This window comes from Fundulus heteroclitus, chromosome 20 (assembly GCF_011125445.2).
Source record: "Fundulus heteroclitus isolate FHET01 chromosome 20, MU-UCD_Fhet_4.1, whole genome shotgun sequence".
Lineage (NCBI taxonomy): Eukaryota > Metazoa > Chordata > Actinopteri > Cyprinodontiformes > Fundulidae > Fundulus > Fundulus heteroclitus.
The window spans coordinates 38,524,792-38,546,991 of NC_046380.1; the positions used below are offsets into that span (position 1 = coordinate 38,524,792).

At 42.9% G+C, this 22,200-nt stretch overlaps 1 protein-coding gene across 8 annotated transcripts in view; it reads right to left on the reverse strand.

Moving 5' to 3' along the window:
• The window catches only part of foxp1b (forkhead box P1b), a 222,015-nt gene that overhangs the window by 36,035 nt on the left and 163,780 nt on the right, over nucleotides 1-22,200 (reverse strand). For 5 of the 8 annotated variants that reach the window (XM_036124578.1, XM_036124581.1, XM_036124579.1 and 2 more), the window contains 3 exons: nucleotides 12,151-12,288; nucleotides 11,895-11,996; nucleotides 5,725-5,875 (listed from right to left, as the gene is read on the reverse strand). In XM_036124578.1, the coding sequence (XP_035980471.1) occupies nucleotides 5,725-5,875; nucleotides 11,895-11,996; nucleotides 12,151-12,288 (391 nt within the window). Of the gene's footprint in view, nucleotides 1-5,724; nucleotides 5,876-11,894; nucleotides 11,997-12,150; nucleotides 12,289-19,842; nucleotides 19,969-20,711; nucleotides 20,942-22,200 lie in introns of those variants that run through there. The other 3 variants (XM_036124585.1, XM_036124584.1, XM_036124583.1) reach the window with 3 other exon arrangements.

Consider the following 22,200-nt stretch of genomic DNA (forward strand, 5'->3'; position numbering starts at 1 on the left):
CCTTCCATCGGATTACTGCGTGACACATAATGACATTGAAGTGCAGAGTCTTTTTCTTAGGTGCCCAGTTTGTCCATCCTTTAAATGCCAGATTGGTTTATCTTTCTTCTTTCCATTTTTCAACACAACTCTTCCAGCCCATTACGACTGGGAAATCCGGACAAGCACTTTAAAAAATGTATGTTGTTGGGACACTTGATTGATCACCGGCACAGCAACTCAATTTTACCTCTGCAGGTAGCTCTGGCACCGAGACAGGCCGAGCTCTTCAACCTTTTCCTGTCCTTGTCCTTGTGTACCCAGGTGACCATGTTCAAGCAAGCAGAAAGTTGATTTAGGGTTCATAATGACATCAGTTGCAGGCCATCATCCCCCCAAATAAAAAATGGCCCCCAGTGCATCGGGCTCTTTAAACCGTGCTGTTACTTCTCATGCGCGGTGCCCGGTACCATGGGGGGACAGTGACATCGCTATTAGTTTATTGTTCCATCCAACTGGGACCTTTACTGGACCCCTGTTTATGTTGCCGTAATCACCGGCCTGCTGATACGCACCCCTTTGGTCTGAAATATGTCCTGTCTTAATGCGGCAGGAAGTATTACCAGCAACCCACTGTCCGCCGTATCAATCACTGACAGGTCAGCCGCATTACCCGCCGCTGTCCCTGACGTGCTGCTGCTCTGTGAGCACTTCATGGCTCGCCACGTTCTTTGCTTTCATCCTGCCGACAAATTTGTCTTGTCACAGTCCCACTGGCCCTCTCTCGGACAGCTTAAATGATGTCGTACAGGTAGAGGAACTCGCTCACTTGCAGAGTAACCTCTGAGGGTGCATTTTAAGCATTTTGTTGAAACACATGACAAACATGCGCACCAACACACGTGTACAGAGCAGGGAAAAATTATTCACCCCCTTACAGATTTCTTCTATTTTTGTTATTTTCACACTTTCAGATCAAGTCAAGAAAAGATAGCCAACCAGTACAATCATGCCCCGTTCTAAAGAAACCCAGCTACAGATTAAAAACAAAGTTATTAGCGTCTTTCAGTCTAAAATAGTTTCAAAGCCTTTAGAACTCCGGTGAATCATAGGGAGAGCCATTATACACAAATGGACAAAACTGAATAGTGGTGAACCTTCCCAGAAGTGATCAGCCTACTCTAATACGTAAAAAAGCACATCTACAACACATCCAGGAGGATATCCACCTGGCTAATGTCATATAGGGGAGCGTTGTGAGAAAACCCCACTGCTGGCCAAAAACCCCACGAAGGCCTGTCTCACTTTTTCGGAAGAATGTCTAGACGATTTTGGCAGAGTACTCTATGTACTGACGTGAGAAATGTTTAACCTCTTGGAAGGCGTCCATTTTATCATTTATGGGGAGAAATTAAAACAGCATAGCAGAAAAAGAGCATCAAGGTGGTAGTATGATGGTCTGGCCTGCTTTGCTGCCTCGGGACTTGGATGACTTCCTGCAATTTATGGAACCATGAATTTTGCTCTGCAGCATAAAATCCTGAAGAAGAATGACTAGCCAAAATAATAATAATAATAATGTTTTAGAGTGGTCTAGTCAAAGTCTGGACTCCTTTCCTAATGAAAAACTCTTCAATGTGGTTAAATGAATTTTTTCCCCACATGTGTAAGGCATTCAAATCAATTTTAAATGCGATAAAAATGCTTATTCAGAAAACAATCTGTAAGGGGTCAAATATTTTTCACAGCTCTGTACAAACCACCCGAACCACATCAACCAGAGCAACTGCATCAATAGGTTGGGCTTTTTATGAGGCGGGGGGGATTCTGTTGAGATCAAATTCATATTTATGAGAGTTAAATCCTCCCCAAACACACTGCTGTAATTTATAACAGATACCGTCTGGCTGCCTCCAACACTTTGAACATTAATGTCAAATGAATTTACAACAAGAGAGACAAATTATACGCCAGATAATGTGAGCAATTGTTTTTCACTCAAAACTGCTATCTACAAGTTTATACTTAATTAGCGCTATCAGTGTTTTTGAAAAGCTAATTCAGATGCATTCCTTTCGACCGTCGCTTCGGCGGAACAATTATTGTAATTTATCTTGGAAGAAAAAGAAACAAAAGCAAAATAAAAGCAATAAAACTCTGCTGTAAACAGCGTCACAGGACCGAACAGGCACACCTAATTTGATAATCAGTGTACAACAATGAAATGTTATTTAAAAACCTTTTGATGCTTCCATTTTCTCAGCGCATGGAAAAAAAATAACCAATGACGCTGATCGCATGCATTAACAGTGGCCTTTTCAAATAATTACACTGATATCCATATTTTCAAATGAGAGAAATAAAAATCATCAGCTAAAAAGTCATGGCAATTTACTGCCCCCAAGTTGGAATCCATAATCACTGGCACGCAAACGGAGCGGATCAACTCATCACTTCCGACGCAGTGCTAACAGCTAGCTGCATATTGCAGATTAGATCTGAGCACCGTGGGCCCGGCCCGCTGATGCATGAAAGGGTTTAGTGATGTGGAAAACAGAAAGGTCATCAATAACTTCAAACAGTCAAGCAGAAAATGTGTAGAATAAGAGGACAAACCAGGGGCCTAAGGTTCGTAACAGCTGTCGGAGACGCAGTTAAATATCAGTGGACAAGAAGAGCAAAACAAGCCGGCTGGACATGATAGAACAAACTGAAACAACCGTCTAATTGTTAGGGGGAAGGGGCAGTGCTTCATCCTGAAGACTGAAAAAATGTTCTTTCAGTTTTATTTCCAAGGAAAAAGTACTTACGGTATCTTGCAGAAAGTATTCAATTTTTCACATTTTGTCACATCAATAATAATAATAATATTAATAAAAATAATAATACATTTTATTTAACAGCGCCTTTCTAGACAAAATACAAATACAGGGAACAGAAAAATATAAACAAACAGTTATGGAGAGGGACAAGATTACATTACAACAACAAACCTTAATGTTTTTTATTGGGATTTTATGTGATAGACCAACACTGAATCTTTGTGAAGTGGAAGGAGAAGGTTACAAGGTCTTCAAAATATAATAGACACTATATGCAATATGTGCATTCTGCAAGCCTTTGCAATTAGTACACCTCAGTATAAATCCAGCCTTTCTGTGAAGGTGTCGAGGTTTGTTATAGAGCATTATCAATCCAAATCTATTGTGAAGACCAAGGAGCACAAAATTAAAAAATGTGTAGAGAAGTTTAAAATAGAGTTAGGTTCTAAAATTGTACCATGAGCATTGATAAGTTCAATCCATCGCCTGAAAATGGAAAGGCTACGGCATAACTACAAACCTACCAACACATCTCCGTCTAACAGCCAAGAAGCCAATGGTAACTCTGGATGAGCTGCACAGATTCAGAGCTCAGGTGGGAGCATCGGGACAACTGTTTACTCCTTTGGATTTGTTCACAAGAGCGGTCCAGTCAAAGTCCAGACGAGAATCCAGTCAAGCTTTTCTGTTAGAAAAGAATGGCCAAAACTTTCTGTCCCTGGGTGTGCATAGGCAGAAAAACTCAACTTTTCAAATTCGATTTATTATTAAAAATCATGCATCATTTTCTGTCCGCTTCACAAATACACATTACTATGTCCTGGTCGATCACATAAAATAAAAAATACTTTGACATATGGGTTGGAAAATCACAAAACTGAATATTTTTAAGGAGTATGAATACCTGCTGCATGACAAATGGTCCTCTGTTGATTGTGTCTGACTTTTGATTCAGGTCCTCAGTTATTTATTATGTATAGTTATTTAGCTAACTTGAGGGGAAATTAACATTGCCGTCCTTACAAAGAAACCAGTTGTATCAAAGAAAAAAAAAACTGAACAAGTGGTGTGAAAAGGATCAAGAAACAGGATAGGACAAGAATCAGATGTCTCAGAGGTATTTGGAGATAATACTGAATAAACAGGATGTTCTAAGTCTGTTGTGAAATCCATCAAAAGTACCTGGCCTTATCACTCATATGTGCTTTACTCATGGGGTGTGTGAGTGTTTGCCAGGCATCTAACACACAGCAATTCAACAAAGCACGATAAGAACAACAGCAGTGCTCCACGCCTGTGCCTATGGCAATCGTCTACAGGCTGATGACTGATTCCATGGCCAGTCCAAACAATAACACCACTGTACAAACCCTGTTTGTGTTTGCCTATTACCTAAGCACCCCCCCCATACCCTCCTGTTTTATCTTGTTATTTCAAAACTGTTTGTCTTAGCTGGAAATGAATAGTCAATGTCATGCTCTTAAACCCCTATGACGCCGTCTTTGTCACAAGGGAGCCACTCCTTTACAAAACATTTTAGGATAAATAAAGAAATAAACTCCTTAGGCCAAACAACAGTGGCTGCCCATCAAATAGCAAGTGGTTTCACAATGTCAAGTTCAGCGGCAGTTTGAGAACAATAGGCACAGTCTTAGTTGACGAAGGAGACTGCCATGAGGATGCCAATCACAGACGCGGCACAGAGCTGAAGGACAACATGTACATCTTCATTTCTGAGCAGCGAGAGAAGCCCCAAAACTCTCAGGTGCTATTAGCTGCCGTGAAGCCGCAGATTAAAGAGCTGAAGTGATGCAGACAATAGGCTGGTCAGGGCGAAACTATCTAAGATTTCCTGAATTATTAATGAAACCCCCCAACATAGTAAAATGGTCAATTATTAACTGGAGATTTGCTGAAGGTGTGTCCTGAGTCATGAAGTCATGAATGCTATGTGGTTTCTTTGAGAGGTCATCCGCTCTTCTCTGTCCTTAAGCAAATTTGAACAGGAATTGTAAAAAGGAAATAACAGTGGCAGGTCATTACAAGTTTACTAATTCACAAACAGAGCCATTTATTCTCCAAGAACCTATTCATTGTTATCACGTGACCACAACTCACTTAATGCCGCTGCCTATGAGCAGCACAGGCTCTTTGGGATGTGTTGTTGTCGGGGTACACCTCTGCCAGCTGTGCACATCTGGACACTCAACTCAAGAACGTGACTTTGAAAAAGCCTCAGTTTTTGTCTCATCTGACCAGAGCACCTTCCTCCACGTGTTTGCTGTGTTCGCTACATTGCTTGCAACAAACTATAGACAGAATTTATTACTTCAAAGAAGGGTTCCCTTTTGGTACTCTTTAAAAAAAGCTACATTTGTGCAACTTATATAACTAACAATCCTCTTGTTAACAGATTCTGCCAGCTGAGTGTGGATCTCTGCAGCTCCAACAGAGCTACCATGGTCCTTATGGCTGCCTCTCTGATGAATGTGCTCCCTTCTCAGCCTGTTAGTTTAGGTGGACGGCCATGTTTCGGTAGGTTTGTTGTTGTGCCGGACCCGTTCCATATTTGGATGTTTGGATTGAAATGTTCTCTGGGAGACCTTTAATGCTTGGGATAGTGTTTTCTAACCTAAACCTGCTTTAAACTAACAAAGCTCTGAATCCTGCACAAAACAGATGGATGTATACAGAGAAATTACACACAGGTGGACAAAATGGGGCAAATTTGCCTTTATGACTTTTTTTATATCTGATATAAAAAAAGGTTACAATTATCTCTTCAGTTTAGCTCTGAGAAGACCCAGATCGCGCCCTCACAGCTTTGTTCCTATGCGTCTCTCAACCAGTATACTTCAGCTGAGCTATGGCGTGCCTGTGGAAAGACGGGCTGAAGTGGCCCGGGCCTCTGAGAGGTACTGACCCTGAGTGAGCGAGTGCAGCGGCAGGCCGGTCTGTCCTGGCTGGATGGTGAGCAGCCCTTGTCTCTGAAGGTTGAGCAGGTGTTGCTGCTGGACCTGCTGGACCTGCAGGAGCTGCTGCTGGAAGGCCAACTGCTGCGCTGACACCTGCTGCTGGAGTCCCAGAGAAAACACACAAAGAGGCGCACTATGAGCCAGTGAACATACTCTGCACAACTCATTTGAGCTTGTTTCACTTTAGGCTGGAAATGTGACAATCTGGAGCCCTGATGCTGACTGATAAAAAAAAACAGGTTAGTAGTGTTTTTGAAAGCACTTCCTCACAACAGAACTTTTAGAGATTTTGCATTAAGAGGGAGGTTTTCTGGGCCCACTTAAGACAGGTAGACTCTGCTCCTGCCTCTCTCTTAATTAACGCCAGTCGGGAGGCAAATGACAAACAATGAAACAACATAGTTAATCATTCATAATAAGAGCCACAGGAATTTAATTACAGCCATTCATAATTCAGCAAACAACGTGTGACTAAATCAAAGTGCTTAATAACCACCCTAGAAACTCACAAGTCTCCCAGGCATGGCGCTGAGCTCGGGGATGCACTCTTCCCCCAGCCAGCGCAGCAAGCTGCGTTCAATCACACGCTGACGCAGAGATAGCTGTTTTCTTCATCTCGCTGGGCTACAGCTGCTTCCACACCCCCCCCCCCCCCCCCAATAAAAAAAAAAAACATTTAATGAAATTCTGGTGTGTCATCTCCAACTTTGGGGTTGGGCTTTGGCTCGGAAAAGTGAAACGTGCAAACTTTAATGGTATGAAAAAGTGGTATGAACGCAGAGAGGGAAAAAAGGGCAATATGGAACAATAAATAGAAGGAAATTATCTAATATCCTCCAAAACTAATGCGAGTCAAAACAAATGAGAGATTTCGTTTAGCTAACGGGGGCACAGAGGGGAGAGGACTTTAAACCTTTCACTCACCCACAAGTTTCCCTTTGTTACATTTAAGACCTTCATAGGGTCTTCACGTTTTAATCATAAGAAATACATTTACCTGATAAATTATAAAATTCTGTTCACTTAATAGCTTAAGCAAGTTAAATACAATTTTTGGCAGTTTTTCAAAACTGGTTTGCAAGTCTAGTTGTTTTACACTGAGGTTTCTTTTCCTCGGTGCATTCCTACCAGTAAGCTTCATAGCTGTTATATGGATTTAAGTAAATTTGTTAAATATTAGAAATGTTAGATGTTAAATGTTAGAAAGCATTTGCCCCCTTACAGCATTCATCTGCTTTTGCTTTTAAGCCAAACTTTAAATTTCTGATCATTGAACAAATATCAAAGACAGTCCAGTGTTGCCCATTTAGCGTCTTTATTGCTATATTTAGTGACTTTTCAGACACCTTTAGCATTTTTTTTTTTTTCAAAAATGGACTAGCAACGACGACTTTTAGTGACTTTCTTTGTTTTAATGGCAATGTTAACGAAAGCACCAGTCGGTCTAGTGTCACTGGATGGAGGCAGCAGCCAGAGCTGGAATGGGTTTTCCTGTTCCCTCAACGTTGTCTCACAGGCACGCCACAGCTGCTGCCTCGTCACACAAATATGATTTTTAAAGTAGCCTTTTTTATCTCTGAAACTGTTGCACTAAAATAATTCCTGAATTTGATTCACACACGGCTTCAATCACGTATTCACCTTGTTCATTTTGTGCGCCTCTGATAGTTGTCTCTTTGGTACAGTTTGTTTTATGTAGTCTGGATTCAGGCAACACATTAAATTCATAAATCATTTTATAAAGATAACTTTTACTTCCAAACACACTTAATCACTATTTTAAATAGCTTTTTTTTGTCCCAAAAAGCTCTCCCACGGCCTGGGTCCCAAATGTATGAACAAGTATGAAAATTTGATGATGATGTCATGGGGGGGAAAAAAACATCACCATTTTAAAAAATCCCACAGGAAACCCTGCAGACTGATAAATGTCAGTGTCTTTGTCTATTATCTGTTCTTTAAAGTGTTGAGAGGAGGTGTTGTTAATTTTAATGGTTTAGCCAACTTCATGTTGTTAGACGGGTCCTATTCAGGTGATTTATTGGTTCTACGGGCAATTATCCCACCTGGGGTGTCAAAAGTAAAAATGAGCCATTAAATGTACTAATTCAGTTTTTAACAAGAAAAAAATATTCCCAGGTTGGTTTGGAAAGTTTTTAGTTGTTAATAAATGTCATATTTTTATTGAAAACTGCTTTTGGTATTCACTCAGGATACTGTTGAGATTTATTTTGATGATATGAAATGAAGAAAGCAAAAATAGAAAAAATCTGTAAGGTGATGAATACTTTTTCACATCACTGTACTATTACTTGTGACCCAACAGTGCCTAATTCAACAAGATTATTACTGCTCAGACTGGCAGAAACTGGGCAGGTTACAAAAAAAGATTGAAGAAATAACAAGTGACTGAACATTCAAATTTGAGACTTTTTAAAAATCTAAAATTGAGATGATTGAACGAAAGACCTTGCAGAAATCCTGGTTTTAAGCCTTAAATGAGCTGAAAAACCTTCAGTGTGTTCGCACAGATAAAGTCAAAACAAGCCTGTCTGAGACTCAACAGGATACCAGGTCTGTTTATGAGTACACAAGGCCAGTTGTCAAGCCTTGCTGGGGCTGCCAAGCTGTGCACCGCACCCTTTTACCAAACACAGGATATACCACTTTGTTTACTTCTCACAATTGAGTGCATACAAAAAAGATATGTGTGCAGCATGGCAGACAGGTCACTGACTGGCGGCTCTGAAACCACTGAAACAGCCTGATAAAATGGGTTCCCCTCCGCCCACCCTTGTTCTGCGTGCCAAAAGGGTCTAACAGCGTTCCTCTGTCTCTCCCTGACACCCAGCTCTGGCGGACTAAAAATACAGCTCCCGGACAGCGGCGGTCCATTACAGCGAGCGGGCTCATCTCATTGGATCAATCAGGAGAAGGACGCTCTTTGACAGTGGTGGCTGAGGGTCAGGAATGACGTGTAACATAGTTTTCTCTGGATTCACGAGAGCGCTGACGCGGGACGAGAGGGAGGAAAGCGAGATTCCCGTTGCCGGTAACCTGGGATCTTCTCTGATCTCTCCCGTTTCTGGAAAAATGCCGGGTTCTTCTCCTCCCATCAGGGGGAAGAGAAGTTTCTCATGTCTGTAGTTGTCCTTGTTTCATCACCTCCTCTCTGACAGCCTCAGATGGAGATAATAGTGCTACGGGGGCGGGACTTCACACGGAACAATGTCTTTCATCAAAACGTTAAATAAATATAGAGGGTGGCTCTGCAGAAAAACGGAGAGGAAGAAAGAAAAATCGAGCTTTGCAGGACGAATTTAACCCTCTCCCCTTCACAATTTTTCCCCTCTTAGTCCCATCAGCTGACAGCAGCTCCTGTGTGCTCCCAGCATGCAGACACATTAAGCCCCCCCCCCCCTCCCAATCCAATAGACCAAATAAGAGGTTAACAAGAAGTGGCACGAGGGAGAGAAAAATACAGTCCCTCACAAATGATCAAGAGTGGCAGTGGCAGGCCCTTTATTGTCAAGCTTCAAATATAAAGTTAAAGATCTTTGAAAAACTAAATTTTGATGTCTTTAAAATAAAAGAGGCACAAAGCAACAACAGGGGGTTATTGTCTGGCAGCCACAGGGGAGTCGCTGCATAATTCTTATTCTGTCTTTTGATGGCTGCTGGAAACGCGGGCGAAAAAAAGAGCGAGCGATGGGGAAGAGAAAGAAAACAGCAGCAGAGGGGAAGAGCCTCTTGAGGCTGCATCCATTTCCTGTGATCATACATAATATGCTTAAAAAGTAGATTTTTTTCCCCCCCTCTTTTGTACTCATGCTCCATTCAACTGATCAATTGCAACCCCCCCCCCCTCCATTGCTGCGCTAGTGTTTACATCAGATGCGAGTTGGTGACAGGCCTTATCTGAGGCCGAGGAGCGCCGCTGTCACGTTGATTTATGGGAGCATCACGCCACAACTTGTCCAAACTGAAGCCCGCGGTTCATTAATTAGGGAGCTATAACTTTGAAGTTGGGGGGGCGCACTCGGCGGCGCGCGGACATGCGCCGAGCGTCGGGGCGTGCGCCGAGCTCGGCTTCATTTTCCCGCAGCCCGTCTTTGCTCTCCAAACATGGAACTCGACGGGGACAGGAGCGAAACATTCCCAGATCGTCTTTGAACTTCTTCTGACCGCGCGGTAATAATTTGCTTTGTCCACGGCGACGCCCGTATCCGCCTGTCATTAACACGCATTAAGCCGCTGCCTGTGAGCAAGCCCCGCTGTGAGACGGGGAGCGGAGGAGAGGAATCAAGAAAGAAAAAACAAAGCTGGGAGCGCTCTCTGCACTGATATCTCACAATTACATGCCTTCTCTCCCTCTGCCATTTCCATGTTAATTACCAAGAAAAGCCTCTCAGATTTATATGCTCCCTGTTTTTGCCTTTCATTATGTCCTACACACAGCTCACAGGAGCGGTCATCTTTTTGTTACAGAGGACACTTGTATACTAGATAACAGGGCTGCGCCATTTCTGGGAGACGTGCGCTTGGAATAATATTGATTAAAATCCCTTTTTATTGCTCTTCTTTTGATTTTCCATCATCACAATGTCCGCACTACTTTCTGGGAGCTTCAGCATCTCAGTCAATAAAATCTTTAGCAGGTGTGAGCATGAGGGCTGGGGAGAGTCTACCCAGCTGGACAAAAACTAAACTTGGTCCACAGAGTTTTTGCATGACACTGGAAATATTATAGCAACCGAATAATGCATCCATGCAGTGCTTTGCATTTGTCAGACTGAACACACGGATGTGATCTGGTATTTAGTGACAACTCAGCAATTCACAAAATGGTCTAAAAGCTCATTTCTTTATTTTTTCTCTTAAAAAATGGAAAGACATATAGGATATTTTGACCCATTGGTAACTGAGTGATATATTCTAAGTCTTTATTTATGTTCATTTTGATGATTTTAGCTTACAGCTCTCAGAAAACTATGATCTTACACAAGAATAAAGAAACATTTCTAACACAGAAAAGTGGAACTATACCTCCCCCACACACAGAAAGGATGACGTCTAAAGAAGCTGGCTATTTACAGACTACTCTATGCAGGCATGTTAATGGAAAGTTGAGTGGAAGGAAAAGGTGTGGCAGGTGGAGTTGCACAACCATCAGGGATAATAACGGCCTTGATTATGAAGAAAAAACTCATTCAAGAGTTTGGGTGAGATTCATGAGGAGTGAAATGTGTCCTTGTGTTAAGCTGAACCTGAACTAGAGACACAGCAGAAACATTTCACCCAGGCTAAGGAGAAACATGACCAGACTGTGGTCTGGAGTCCTCTTTTCAGGCCAGAAAGCTCACCTGAACCCCGTAGGAAAGGTATGGAGGATAGTCAAGAGGAAAAGAAGCGACACTAGAACCAACCCCGCGGGCGAGCTGAATGCTGCTATCAAAGCAACCTGGGCTTCCTGAACACCCTCAGAACCCCAGACTGGCTGCACTGATGCACTAATTCACTACTGAGTACATATGCTGGGCACGGACATGACTGCACACACTAATACATTTCTATTTACATTTTTTTTTTATTTAGTCTTTAGTTATAATATTAAAATTGTTTGGGTTTGGGTGTTTCATTAGCTCAAAGCATTAAAATGAACAGAAGCCAAACTCTGGAATATATTACTCTGTGTCATAAACACGTTTTCCTATTTACATTGAATGATTGAAACAAATTCACTTTTAAATGAATTCTAATGTTTTGAAATGCGTTTGCAGTGTGCGGCTCCGGCAGAAAATAAAACATTAAATCTGACCCAACAGACTCATGTCTCCGTGAAATATTACACATTTAATAGGGAGACGAGTTCAGAACCAGAGTCACCGTATTCTTAGCACAGTATCAGTCAGTTGTTAACATTTACCCAGCAAGTCTGACATGCTAATCAGAAGCATGAGTGCACTTGATCCCCCCCCCCCCCCCCTCCCTCCCCAGTCTGCGCTCTCAACCACAGTCTGAAAGCAGATGGAGTTGAGGGAGCACACACATGCCTTCCATGCTGTCTGGCCAGCGTTTGGAAAAGGCAGGCGGTCGGTCGGGATGATGTCAGCCTTACCTCTTTGCTCTGCTTGCTGCCTGCATGTTGCTGCTGCTGCTGCTGGAGGAGCTGGAGGTGAAGCTGTTCCTGCTGCTTTTTGTAAAACTCTTGAAGTTGCTGCTGCAGAGGAGACAGGAGGGTGACAAATGAGTCAAGGTTTCTCACAGTCTCACCAGTCAGTTTCGCTCACTTTGAGGAAAATTAAGTAAATGCAAAAAAAACAAAAAAAAAACAGAAGGAGAAAAAAGCACGGGCATGAGTGCGGCACGTTTACCTGCTGTAACATGAGGGCCTGCTGCTGCTGGAGGAGGACCTGGAGCTGCTGAGGGCTCAGGACTTGCTGCTGGAGAATCTGCTGCATTTGCTGTGGAGTTATCACTTGAGGTGTCATCATAGCCACTGACACTGGAACCTGCACAGACAGTCCCGGGTAGGTCAGGTTACTGTCAGACAACAGAAAAAACAACCTACACACGTAAAAGATAGAAAATACTCAACTGCAGTCAGAAGGTTTGAAGCCAATAAATACAATTATGGAAAATGATTGTTATCGGAATTCGTTATCCGAAGGCAGTAACCCATAACACCTCTGTAGGGATCCTTTTGGCTAAAGTCCATCCCTAGTCTTCGCAAGCCGACCAGTGAAAACAGAAACTTAGAAAAAAATAGGCAATAATTAACCAAACACCAGAGAAAAACAAGGTAGTATAGTATATGACCTGGAACCCCATCTTTAGACCATCCCCTCTCACTCTCATCTGTTTCTGCTACTGAGCTTGCTCCTTAAGACGGCCAACGCTCTCTGGTTATGCTAAATTTTGAATTTATGAGGCACTTTTCTAGTCATGCTGACCACTCACAGTGCTTTACACTAGAGCCTCCCGCACACACAGGGATTCTCACACCAATACACCAATCGGTGTGCAACCTGGAGTTAAGTGTCATGCCAGAGAAAGGAAGCTGGAGTCGAACCCACAGCTTTCCAATTGCTAAAACACGATGGTGGCAGATGTGGGGATGTCTTTCTTTAGCAGGGAATCTGGGAAAATGGACATTTATACAGAGGTTGAATTACACCCAGAGATGGACTCTTTAGGCGAGTCCTGAATGCAGCTGGGAGCACTGGATTTTTATCTAGGCATCAGCTGCACAGTCTGGAAATATTTCCAGCCATTAAAACGAAAAATCATGGTTCAGAAACTAAAAGAACACTAGCGCTCACTCTTCTTAACCAGCTAACATCAGCTTGTTATACTTTACTACCGCATATAGCAGCAGAAATAGACTGAAAAGTGGAAATACCACAGAACTTGTGTGGGTATCAAGTCTATGCCTCCTAATCAAAAAAAAACAATAAATACATTTTAGAAGGTAGGATTTTTTGTATTGACGGTATTACGCAATATTTTTTAGTTAAAATGATCACACCATGTTACATCTACCTTTGTTGTTTTGTGTCAATACCTCAAAGCTGTGGTATTTTCAAACAAGAGCGAGCGTTCTGTGAGAATGCCGTGCCGGCCAATGCCCACTGAGGCCGTGAGCGACTGCGTCAAAAACTCCGTGGTTGACTCAGTGCACAAACTCCCCGTCATGTCCGACTATCTCATTAGAGACGCTGTCAGCAGCGACGCGCTGTTCTAAAGGGGGCAGATAGCCCGGAGGAGGAGGAGGAGGAGCCGTGGTGAAGAACACGGGCCTCTAACTCTCACAGGAAAGGTGTGAGTGCACGACTCCTCCGAACAAGTGATTTGTTGTGACATTGAGAGAGCGTCCACAGTTGTCAGCGAGCCTTAATTGCTCCGGCGACATAAGGCAGTCGGAGTGTGTCGGGATGCTGCCACTCGCTGCTATGATGTGAAACGCCATTAAAATCCCCTTACCTTAACGTTCGGGTGACAAACAGCAACTTGCGCTGGATGCGCGTTGTGTCAATTGTTCTTTTGCATGAAGGCAGTAACACAAAGTACATGAGCATGTCCTTGCTACAGTCAGCAGCTGACAGCCCATCTTCACTAAGGGACCCACGTTTCGGTGCCATCTCGGCGCTAACGGCAGCCCTCTGAATTGTTCGTGCGTCTCTGAATGTAATTTAGCTGTTTAAGATCTTCTCTTTTTTCGCCCCTGCATATAACCTTAATTATTCTTCTTAATGTAGCATTAAACAAAAACAAAGCTGCGCGATAATGAGCGGCTGGGACTGAAAAGCCAGAGGAAAAGGGCAGTAATATCAAATAAGGAAGGAGCAGCTTTGATGCTCTCCGTTAACTTTAGTGAGCGGCGCCAGACTACGCCGGACCGTTTTCTCTCAGCTACAAGAGAGTGAATGCACGGCGCGGCCCCACCCAGGACCAACACACACTTCACATTTCTCATTCCCAGCGCCGAGGCGCAAGGAGCAAAATGCAATATTAATTCCCCCTTGTATTACGTCTTAATATGCAGTTCATCTTGACTTTTGCACATGACTTGTCTTGTCATTTGCATAGCCCCGGCCCCCCATTTCCTAATTTCACAGTCATTATCCACTGAAGTCTTTTTTTTTTTTTCCCGGGCATCATAGATTTTGATGAACTATTTTGAAGGTCAACGGAGCGGCCCTGCTTTGCTGACATGCCAGACCAACATGTCCTATCCTATGCAGCGCACATCTGGAGGATTAGAAATAATACCAGGTTTTTTTAATGTCTGATTCCTCTGCGTATTTCTCATTTTCTATAAGCAGGTACATGTGTATTTTGCATTTTTCTCAAAGGTTTTTTTTGTTTGTTTTAACTACAGTGCATTACATAATGGCAGAAATTAAATAATGAAAATGAGGATCAAACTGGAAGGTAACAACATGTTCACAATCCTAACCAAATGACCAATAGCTATCAGTTTCAGACCCTTCATCACTGTTACAGTCTGAATTCTTTACTATTAAGGTGTGCGTCCCTTCCTGGCTTCACACTTTGTTTGGTCAGGAGCGTCTGGCTCACAGTGACTACAGCCAGAGCAGCTTCGTCTGTACGCAGCGCCTGCAAGAGCCTATTACAGACCCCCATTTTATTACCCATTACTACTGAGGTCATTAGCAGCAAGAGGGATTGTGTGCTTCTTAACCTATTGATCAATGTAACTACTACCATTTAATCCTGTGCTGGAGGAGTGAAAATCTACCTAAGACAGGGGGCTATTGAGAAGAAGGGCGGGGGGAGCACTTTAACCGTAAAATATTGCCTTGGCCACTGTAGCGTGCCCATTTAACGCAAGCACAGGACGCCAGTCGCCATTTAGAGCGCTCCCACATGAAACCCTCCCTTATCTTCCTGGATAACATCACGACTCCAGATGATCCACGAAAATACCCCGCCGTCCAAAGATAGTCCTAAAACGGGACTCGGAGCGGACTAATACCTGGAGGGATCCGCGGAGCCCAGCTCTAATCTGCTCCGCCGATACGACGGTGTGAAAAAGAGGACATGCTGAGGATGCCAGGAATAGCTGACGTTTATGAATTTCATAAAGGTGTGGTGCTCCTCCAGGTGCCTCCCATACATAAACATTCAAAGCTGGAACATTCTCACACAGCTGCAGAGTGACTGGAGGCGAAATACTGTACCAGCACGGGCCTGCTGGCCAAACACACACACACACACACACACACACACACACACACACAAAGACAGATGCACAAATCTAAACTGTGGTATGTTAGCAGCCACCAGGACATAAAGCCACATATGCAGCTCAGAAAATACTGCATATGCAGAACATAAGTATATATGAAATATATACCATATCTGAAGTGTATATATGGATTAAATATGAGTGTTTCTAGTCCAATTTGAGGCCACAATAACAGTCAAATTGTTCCTTTTGTTCTCTGCACCACCTCATGCGGACACAGGTTCAGAAACCATGCAACATTTATTCAGTTCAGTTTAGTTTATTTATGTAGCACCGGCTCTTAACAAAGGTCGTCTCAAGCCACATTAAAAAACAAACAGCTCCAGTTTATATGCAGGAATAAAAGGCACTTCAATCTGATTATGTAGACAGATTCAAAGTCAGTTGATCCTAGTTATAAAACGGTGCAGCCAAGTTCAGTTGGTAAAGCATCGTCTGTCTAAGAAAACCAACAGCTTCCAGGAAGTCGCTGGATGACAATGTGGCAACAATGGCCAGCTTGGCTGCACCGTGTCGGTAGCTTGGAAGCAACTAAAGAGCATGCATGTGGCGACAGTGGAAAGCAAAGTTCCCTTTTAACAGGTTGAAACGTCCGGCAGAACCAGGCGAAAAACCAAGTGGAGGTTTGAGAAGACAGAAAAACTGGTCCACTGGTACTATTTATGGTAATGAAAGAGCAACCTGGACACCAACGGTGAGTTGGTCCAGTGACAAGAACGTATGGTTCAGTTTACGACGGAAGATTGTTTTAAGGTTCGAAAATGTTACTTATTAATATAAAACCACTGAGTTGCCAGAGAATTTTGAGCACAGAATAACACATCGAGCACCCCGCCCCCCCATAAAAAACAACAACTGCTGCACACTCCCAGTCAGCTGGCTGAAAACTACTATACTTTCCCCTGCCTAAAAAAAAAGAAGAAAAAAAAAAAATTCAGTTATTTGTAAATATTTCTGCATACAATCAAGGTGTCATTAATGCTTTCATTAATGCTGCAGCTGTTTTAAAACTCAGCAAGTGTCAAGTGGTAAACAGACACCCTGATTAACAACCTTTTACATTCGAGCGCCTCTACGGAGGAGCAGAATAGCAAAAAGGTCTGGTAATCTGTGCAATAAGTTACTGGTGAATCTAGCATGTATTTACTCTGTGTTTTTGCTAAAGACCGTGCATTGAATAAAAGCAGCAAAAATAAATGTCACAGATAACACAAACTTTAATATTTATCATAATATATATATATATATATATATATATATATATATATATATATATATATATATATATATATATATATATATACATTTATATACATAACTGTAAGGATTATTATGTTGGATGGTTATAGCCGCAGTAGGAATGATAGTTGTAATTAGATAATTTTTATTTGAAAACTAATATTCGTGCAAATATAGAGAAACCACAGTATTTTACTCAAGGTTATCATAGTGGCAGACCTCACACCAGCCGAAGCCTAATGCCTAATCACGAGTCAGAGGTCAGACCTAGGTGTAAGCAGTGGTAAGAGCTGCGTGACTGCTGCTGTCTCTGCACACCAACACGGATGAAGGACAAGAAGGTGAATGCGAGTGAGACAGTCATTCTCGGCTGGCCAGAAAGGTGCAGCCAGGCTGCCAGAGACAAGAAATGGGAGGTGTAAAAAAAGAAGAAGAGAATTATCAAATTTTCATTTGTGCTCCCCGGGGTCATCTTGTTTTCTGGGGACATCAAATGGAATGGAGAAGTAAAAAGAAATAACAAGCCCTGGAGAAATCACAGTGGAGTCCATCTGATGCCGTTATTTTACCTTGGCCCACTGTAGCGCGGGGAAAACGACTTCCCATCCCGACTATGATCTCCTGCGTGAAAATGTTGCCGGAACGAGGATTTCACGGGAGCTATTGTATTTAAGTGATGTGTGAACATAATTAGCCGCTGACGAGACTGGGAGGACTAATTCCATATTAGCCATTCAGGTTGATTGAAATCTCTGATGTGGAGAGCATTTTCTCCCCTCAGACAGAAAAAAACGGTGGATTTTACAATAAAATAATAGCTTTTCCAAGTAATACAAAATGCGCACGAAATATAGAAAATTCCTTGAGACGATAATTCTTTTGCATTTGAATGATGTGTTAACAAACAATAAAAATTACAGAGCAAAACGAGACAATTTAAACCTACTCTTTCAAGCACTTCATCAGACTGGCATTAATTCTTTTCTCGTCATCCACAATCAGGAGGTTTGCTAAATATTTCCAACCAAAATAAACAGGATAATCAGCGCCAGATTTAGTCGCACTGTACATTCTGCATTTTTTTTTTTTTTTCTTTTTTTCTGGATGCCGGGGCGCAAATTATCAGCGGCAACTGTAAAAACAAAAGCGCAAAACTGCATTTTAATTAACTTGTCAATTACAAACAAATAGGATTTTCTGGCAGGGCCCGACCCGGTGTTGGGTTTAAACAAACAGACTGCACAGTGAAATGAGCCAGCCAGCAATAACCCTGGGTGCTGTTTCTCACAGTGGAGGCAGGTGACGGCACACTTCTCCCCTCCGGCACAACTACGCCGTCCTTATCTTGAGCCTCGTGAGGAAAATGTAATTCATCAATATGTTATGTTAAAGTTATTCAAAATATTGCTGCGTATTAAAAAGAAATAACAGCCTATTTTTTTTTTTTTTTTTTTTAGAAAATGCCAAGTAAAAAAAAAAAAAAAAAAAAGTTGTTCTGACCAGCTCCGATGCAGTGAATTGTTTTTGCCTTAAACTAAATAAATTCTTTGTACATTTTTAGTGTCCTGTTACTTTTTTGACCTTTCAGGCCACACCTCCAGGTACGTATTTCACACGTTTTAGAGTTGTAAAAGCTGGCTTACCTATTGAGGCTGACAGCTCCAACACACACACACACACACACACACACACACACACACACAGACACGCACACACACCACAGCTCACTGTCTTCACCTTTTCCTGGACGCATCTAAGAATCGCTGTCGGTGTAATCTGCACGGCTGCGGTCCACAGTTCACCGGCTCGGCGCGGTTGCGCAACGCTGCACGTTTTCAGAGGCATTATTCGAGACGGTTGAGATTTAATTAAGATCGCAGCCTGTAAAATCCTTCTCAAATGAAACTGTAGTAAAAGACAATAGGCTGACACGTCCTCGTACGGATTGTTTCTATTTTCTGCGGGCCGAATATGCAAAGCTAATCCTCGTTTCCATGACGGCAGACGCGAGGGACGCAAGTTACGCTGCTTCTTTACTCTCTTGAAGTTGTTTTATGTGATGTGTAAAACAATAAGCTAGAAAAATGGCTGGTTTCCAGGAGGGGAAAAAAAAAATGTAAATGCTTTTCTCAGTGTGACATGTCAATAACCTGACATCCTTGTGACTGGCACGAGTGATGAGAAAAGATTTGCACCATGTAATCTTGTCGTCATCTTAACATCTCGACCTTTACAGACGCATGGCATCTCAGGTGAAAAGTTAATCGCCTTTTTTTTTTTTTTTGCAACAGACGCGCATACTTCAAGCACTGACGACCCTACAAAAAGAGAAAAAGCGAGCTGTTTTCAAGTGAAAACACGTTTTCATGGAAATGCCACGGAGTAACAGCAGACGGCAGCTGGTGGCTCCCTATATCACTTCCAAACTATTCCCCCGTCTGTCTCTTGTCTTTGCTTGCCTGCTCCGGTACAAAGCGGAGCCCGTCCCTGTAAAGGATATCCCAGTGAGCTGCGGGGGCTCCGCACGCTTCTCCCCCCCCCCCCTCTCTCTCTGGGTACACAGCTAATATCTGGTTCCCTATGTCATGCTTTTAGAAATGACAGGTGCTGGCAGCCCCCTCGCCTTGACAGGCCACTGCACAAATAATGCTCCTGCCTGAAAGGGCTAATGCACTACTAATGAACAATAAATCAACTTTGATTACAAACTGTCAACCCAATCAGCTCGCACTCCAGCTCTCCCCCAAAAACTCTGCGAGTCCCGGCCGCACAGCCGCACAGCTGCACGGCATTACGGCGAGAACGCAGCCTCCTCCGACAGCCCGACCATCCGATCGTCTCCTGCATCTCTCCTTTCACTGAGGCGCCCGCTTTTAGACAACTCACACAACAAGCTGAAACTTTGCAAATGAAGGTAAATGCAAACGGAAAAAGAGAAAAGACGCTTCGCTTGGAAGACACGCGCAGAAAAGTTTTTTGGAGCAGCAGTTACAGGAACTTTAGAAATCTCAGACAATAGACACAAACCTGCAAATGAACACAGGTACACTCTTACTTTGCGGGGCGATATCAGGGATGACATCTGGAGCGACAACTTGGTTTGCGGTTACTGTGTCAAATATAGAGCTGTCCCGGCCGAGCTGTCTTAATTCGCTCTGACACCCCGAGGAGAGTGAGAATCAGCCCGGGCTACAGCAGGGAGCGAGAAAAAAAAGTCCAAGCGGCCGTTGTTAACTCGAACCATCACAAACACACACTGGAGAAACCCCAGAGGAAAAGTGTGTCAAGGTTTTGCCTTGAGAATTCTCTCAACAAGAAGAGAAGAAATAATAATAATAATAAGTCACACGGTAAAAAAAAAAAAGAAAAAAAAAGAAGCAGAGCAGCCTGTTTCCTGTTTTTCTAAGAACTTTCGATAATTCAAAGAGGACGCAGTCAAGCACCAGATCCTGCTGAACTGGTTGGCTCACTGTCAGCAAAGTAAACAGAACTACTCAAACACTGTCACAACTGTATGTAAAAACTTCCAGAAAGTAAAACTAATTGGTTTCACTTAAAACAAAAAGATCTATTTCTATCAGCAGTAAACAGTAAACAAGTAAACACAAACATGTGAAGTAGTTTGTCTGGAAACACATGCAGATTCCCCCTCCGCGTATAATCCCACTACAACCTGATCCTATCATGAAATCTGCTATCATCTCTCTCTTCCTAGTCCCGGTGACAAACTAAAGCCTGGATAACTGCTCCGCTCGTAGAAAACTGCGTGACAAAAACAAGCCATTACAATGACAGAACATCGGCGGCACACAGACAACAAAGCTCCTTTCCTCCCTTTTCCCTGGTCAAATTAAATTGTCAAGTTCTCCTTTTTTTAACACAAGAAAGCTGGCAAAATCAGAGAAATCAATCATATTGACAAACCTGACAAACTCCATTTAGCTGGCAGGGTAAACAGAGTGCCGGGCCACGCGGTGCAGAGTGAAGCAGAGCGGAGAACACAGCGGCGAGGGAAAGAGAGAGAGAGAGAGAGAGTGAGTGAGTGAGTGGGTGAGAGAGAGCGAGAGAGAGAGAGAGAAAGAGAGAGAGGCGCTCAGTCAGGCTGGAGAGCAGGGGAGGCTGAGAAGAGGCGCTGCCGTGCTGCTGAGTCTCCAACCTTCCTCAGGATACGGACAGATTGCACGCGCGAGGTTGCTCCCTGGCTGACAAGATACAAAACTATCCAATCAACCACGCCCTTCCCCACCAATCACAAGCAGCCCTCTAAACATAATCAATTCAAACGGGGGCCACACAATGGGGGATTGCAGGTGAAACCGTGCCTTTGTGAGGGGGGCCCCTTAAAAAAAAAAAAAAAAACGAAAGAGAGAGAGAAGAAAGAAAGCCACAGTTGACGGCTGTTAACCCTCTGACCCTTTGCTGGGACTCCGGCCGTGCCACTGAAACAATGGAAGCTTAAAGAAAAAAGGCCTTTAATTAAACAACAGATAAGTAAACACAGCTATGCGGCGGAAAGAAAGAAAACTGGCCCCACTATCAGTGCCTTTATTGTTCTGCTAAACGGTCATGTTTACACTGCTGCAACAAAGGCACAACTCATTATAAACGCTCAAAACAACAACACGCAAGCTTTGTTTGTCGCTTCTTCTTCATGAAATTCCCCAAGAGACAATAACTTATTTATCTTAATAAAACAATATAATTATAAAAACACTTTGTTTAATATCGCAACTTATTGCTTAAGCCTATTTGAGCGTGTTCAGTGAAAAAAAAAAAAAATCAAACAAGCATTTTTTTTTTGTCCAGGTTTTAAACTCTTATCCTGCAGTTTGCCTTCAGAAGAGCTGAAACCCACTTATATTAACAGCTAACATTACACCAGCTACAAGGCAATCCATCCAACTCCATCCCAATGAGAGCAATTAGCTGTCATGATATCATCACACTCTCCAACACCCATGTGCACTCAGCCAGGGGAAGAAAACAGGACCCTGCCACCTACTGGAGATCTGACTGAACTCGCCAGGAGGGACGAGTGGGCAGCCCCTCACCAACGTATATATGTTCTGCTAATCCAGCCGCGCATCTCTGAGAGTCAGAGCAGCTCAGATCTATTTCTACCCTAATAAATCTAAGCTTAAGGAAATGGAATGAGCTGCTAATCAGGTATTATTAAGTCGACTAAATTGCACAACCCACTTAAAGAATCAAAGATAAGATTAACACCTTACAATGTTCATTATCATGACAATAAACACAGAGCGGAACAACAGAGCTCTAAAGCCCGGCTCGCATCTAAAGCTGCAAACCTTTTGGCCGAGGATGAAGGAATGTTCCTGGGATGCATTCCAGTCTGTGAACACTGCTGGTAAAATAAACAAAGCGCCTGCATGACAAGCCACTGCTCTCATCT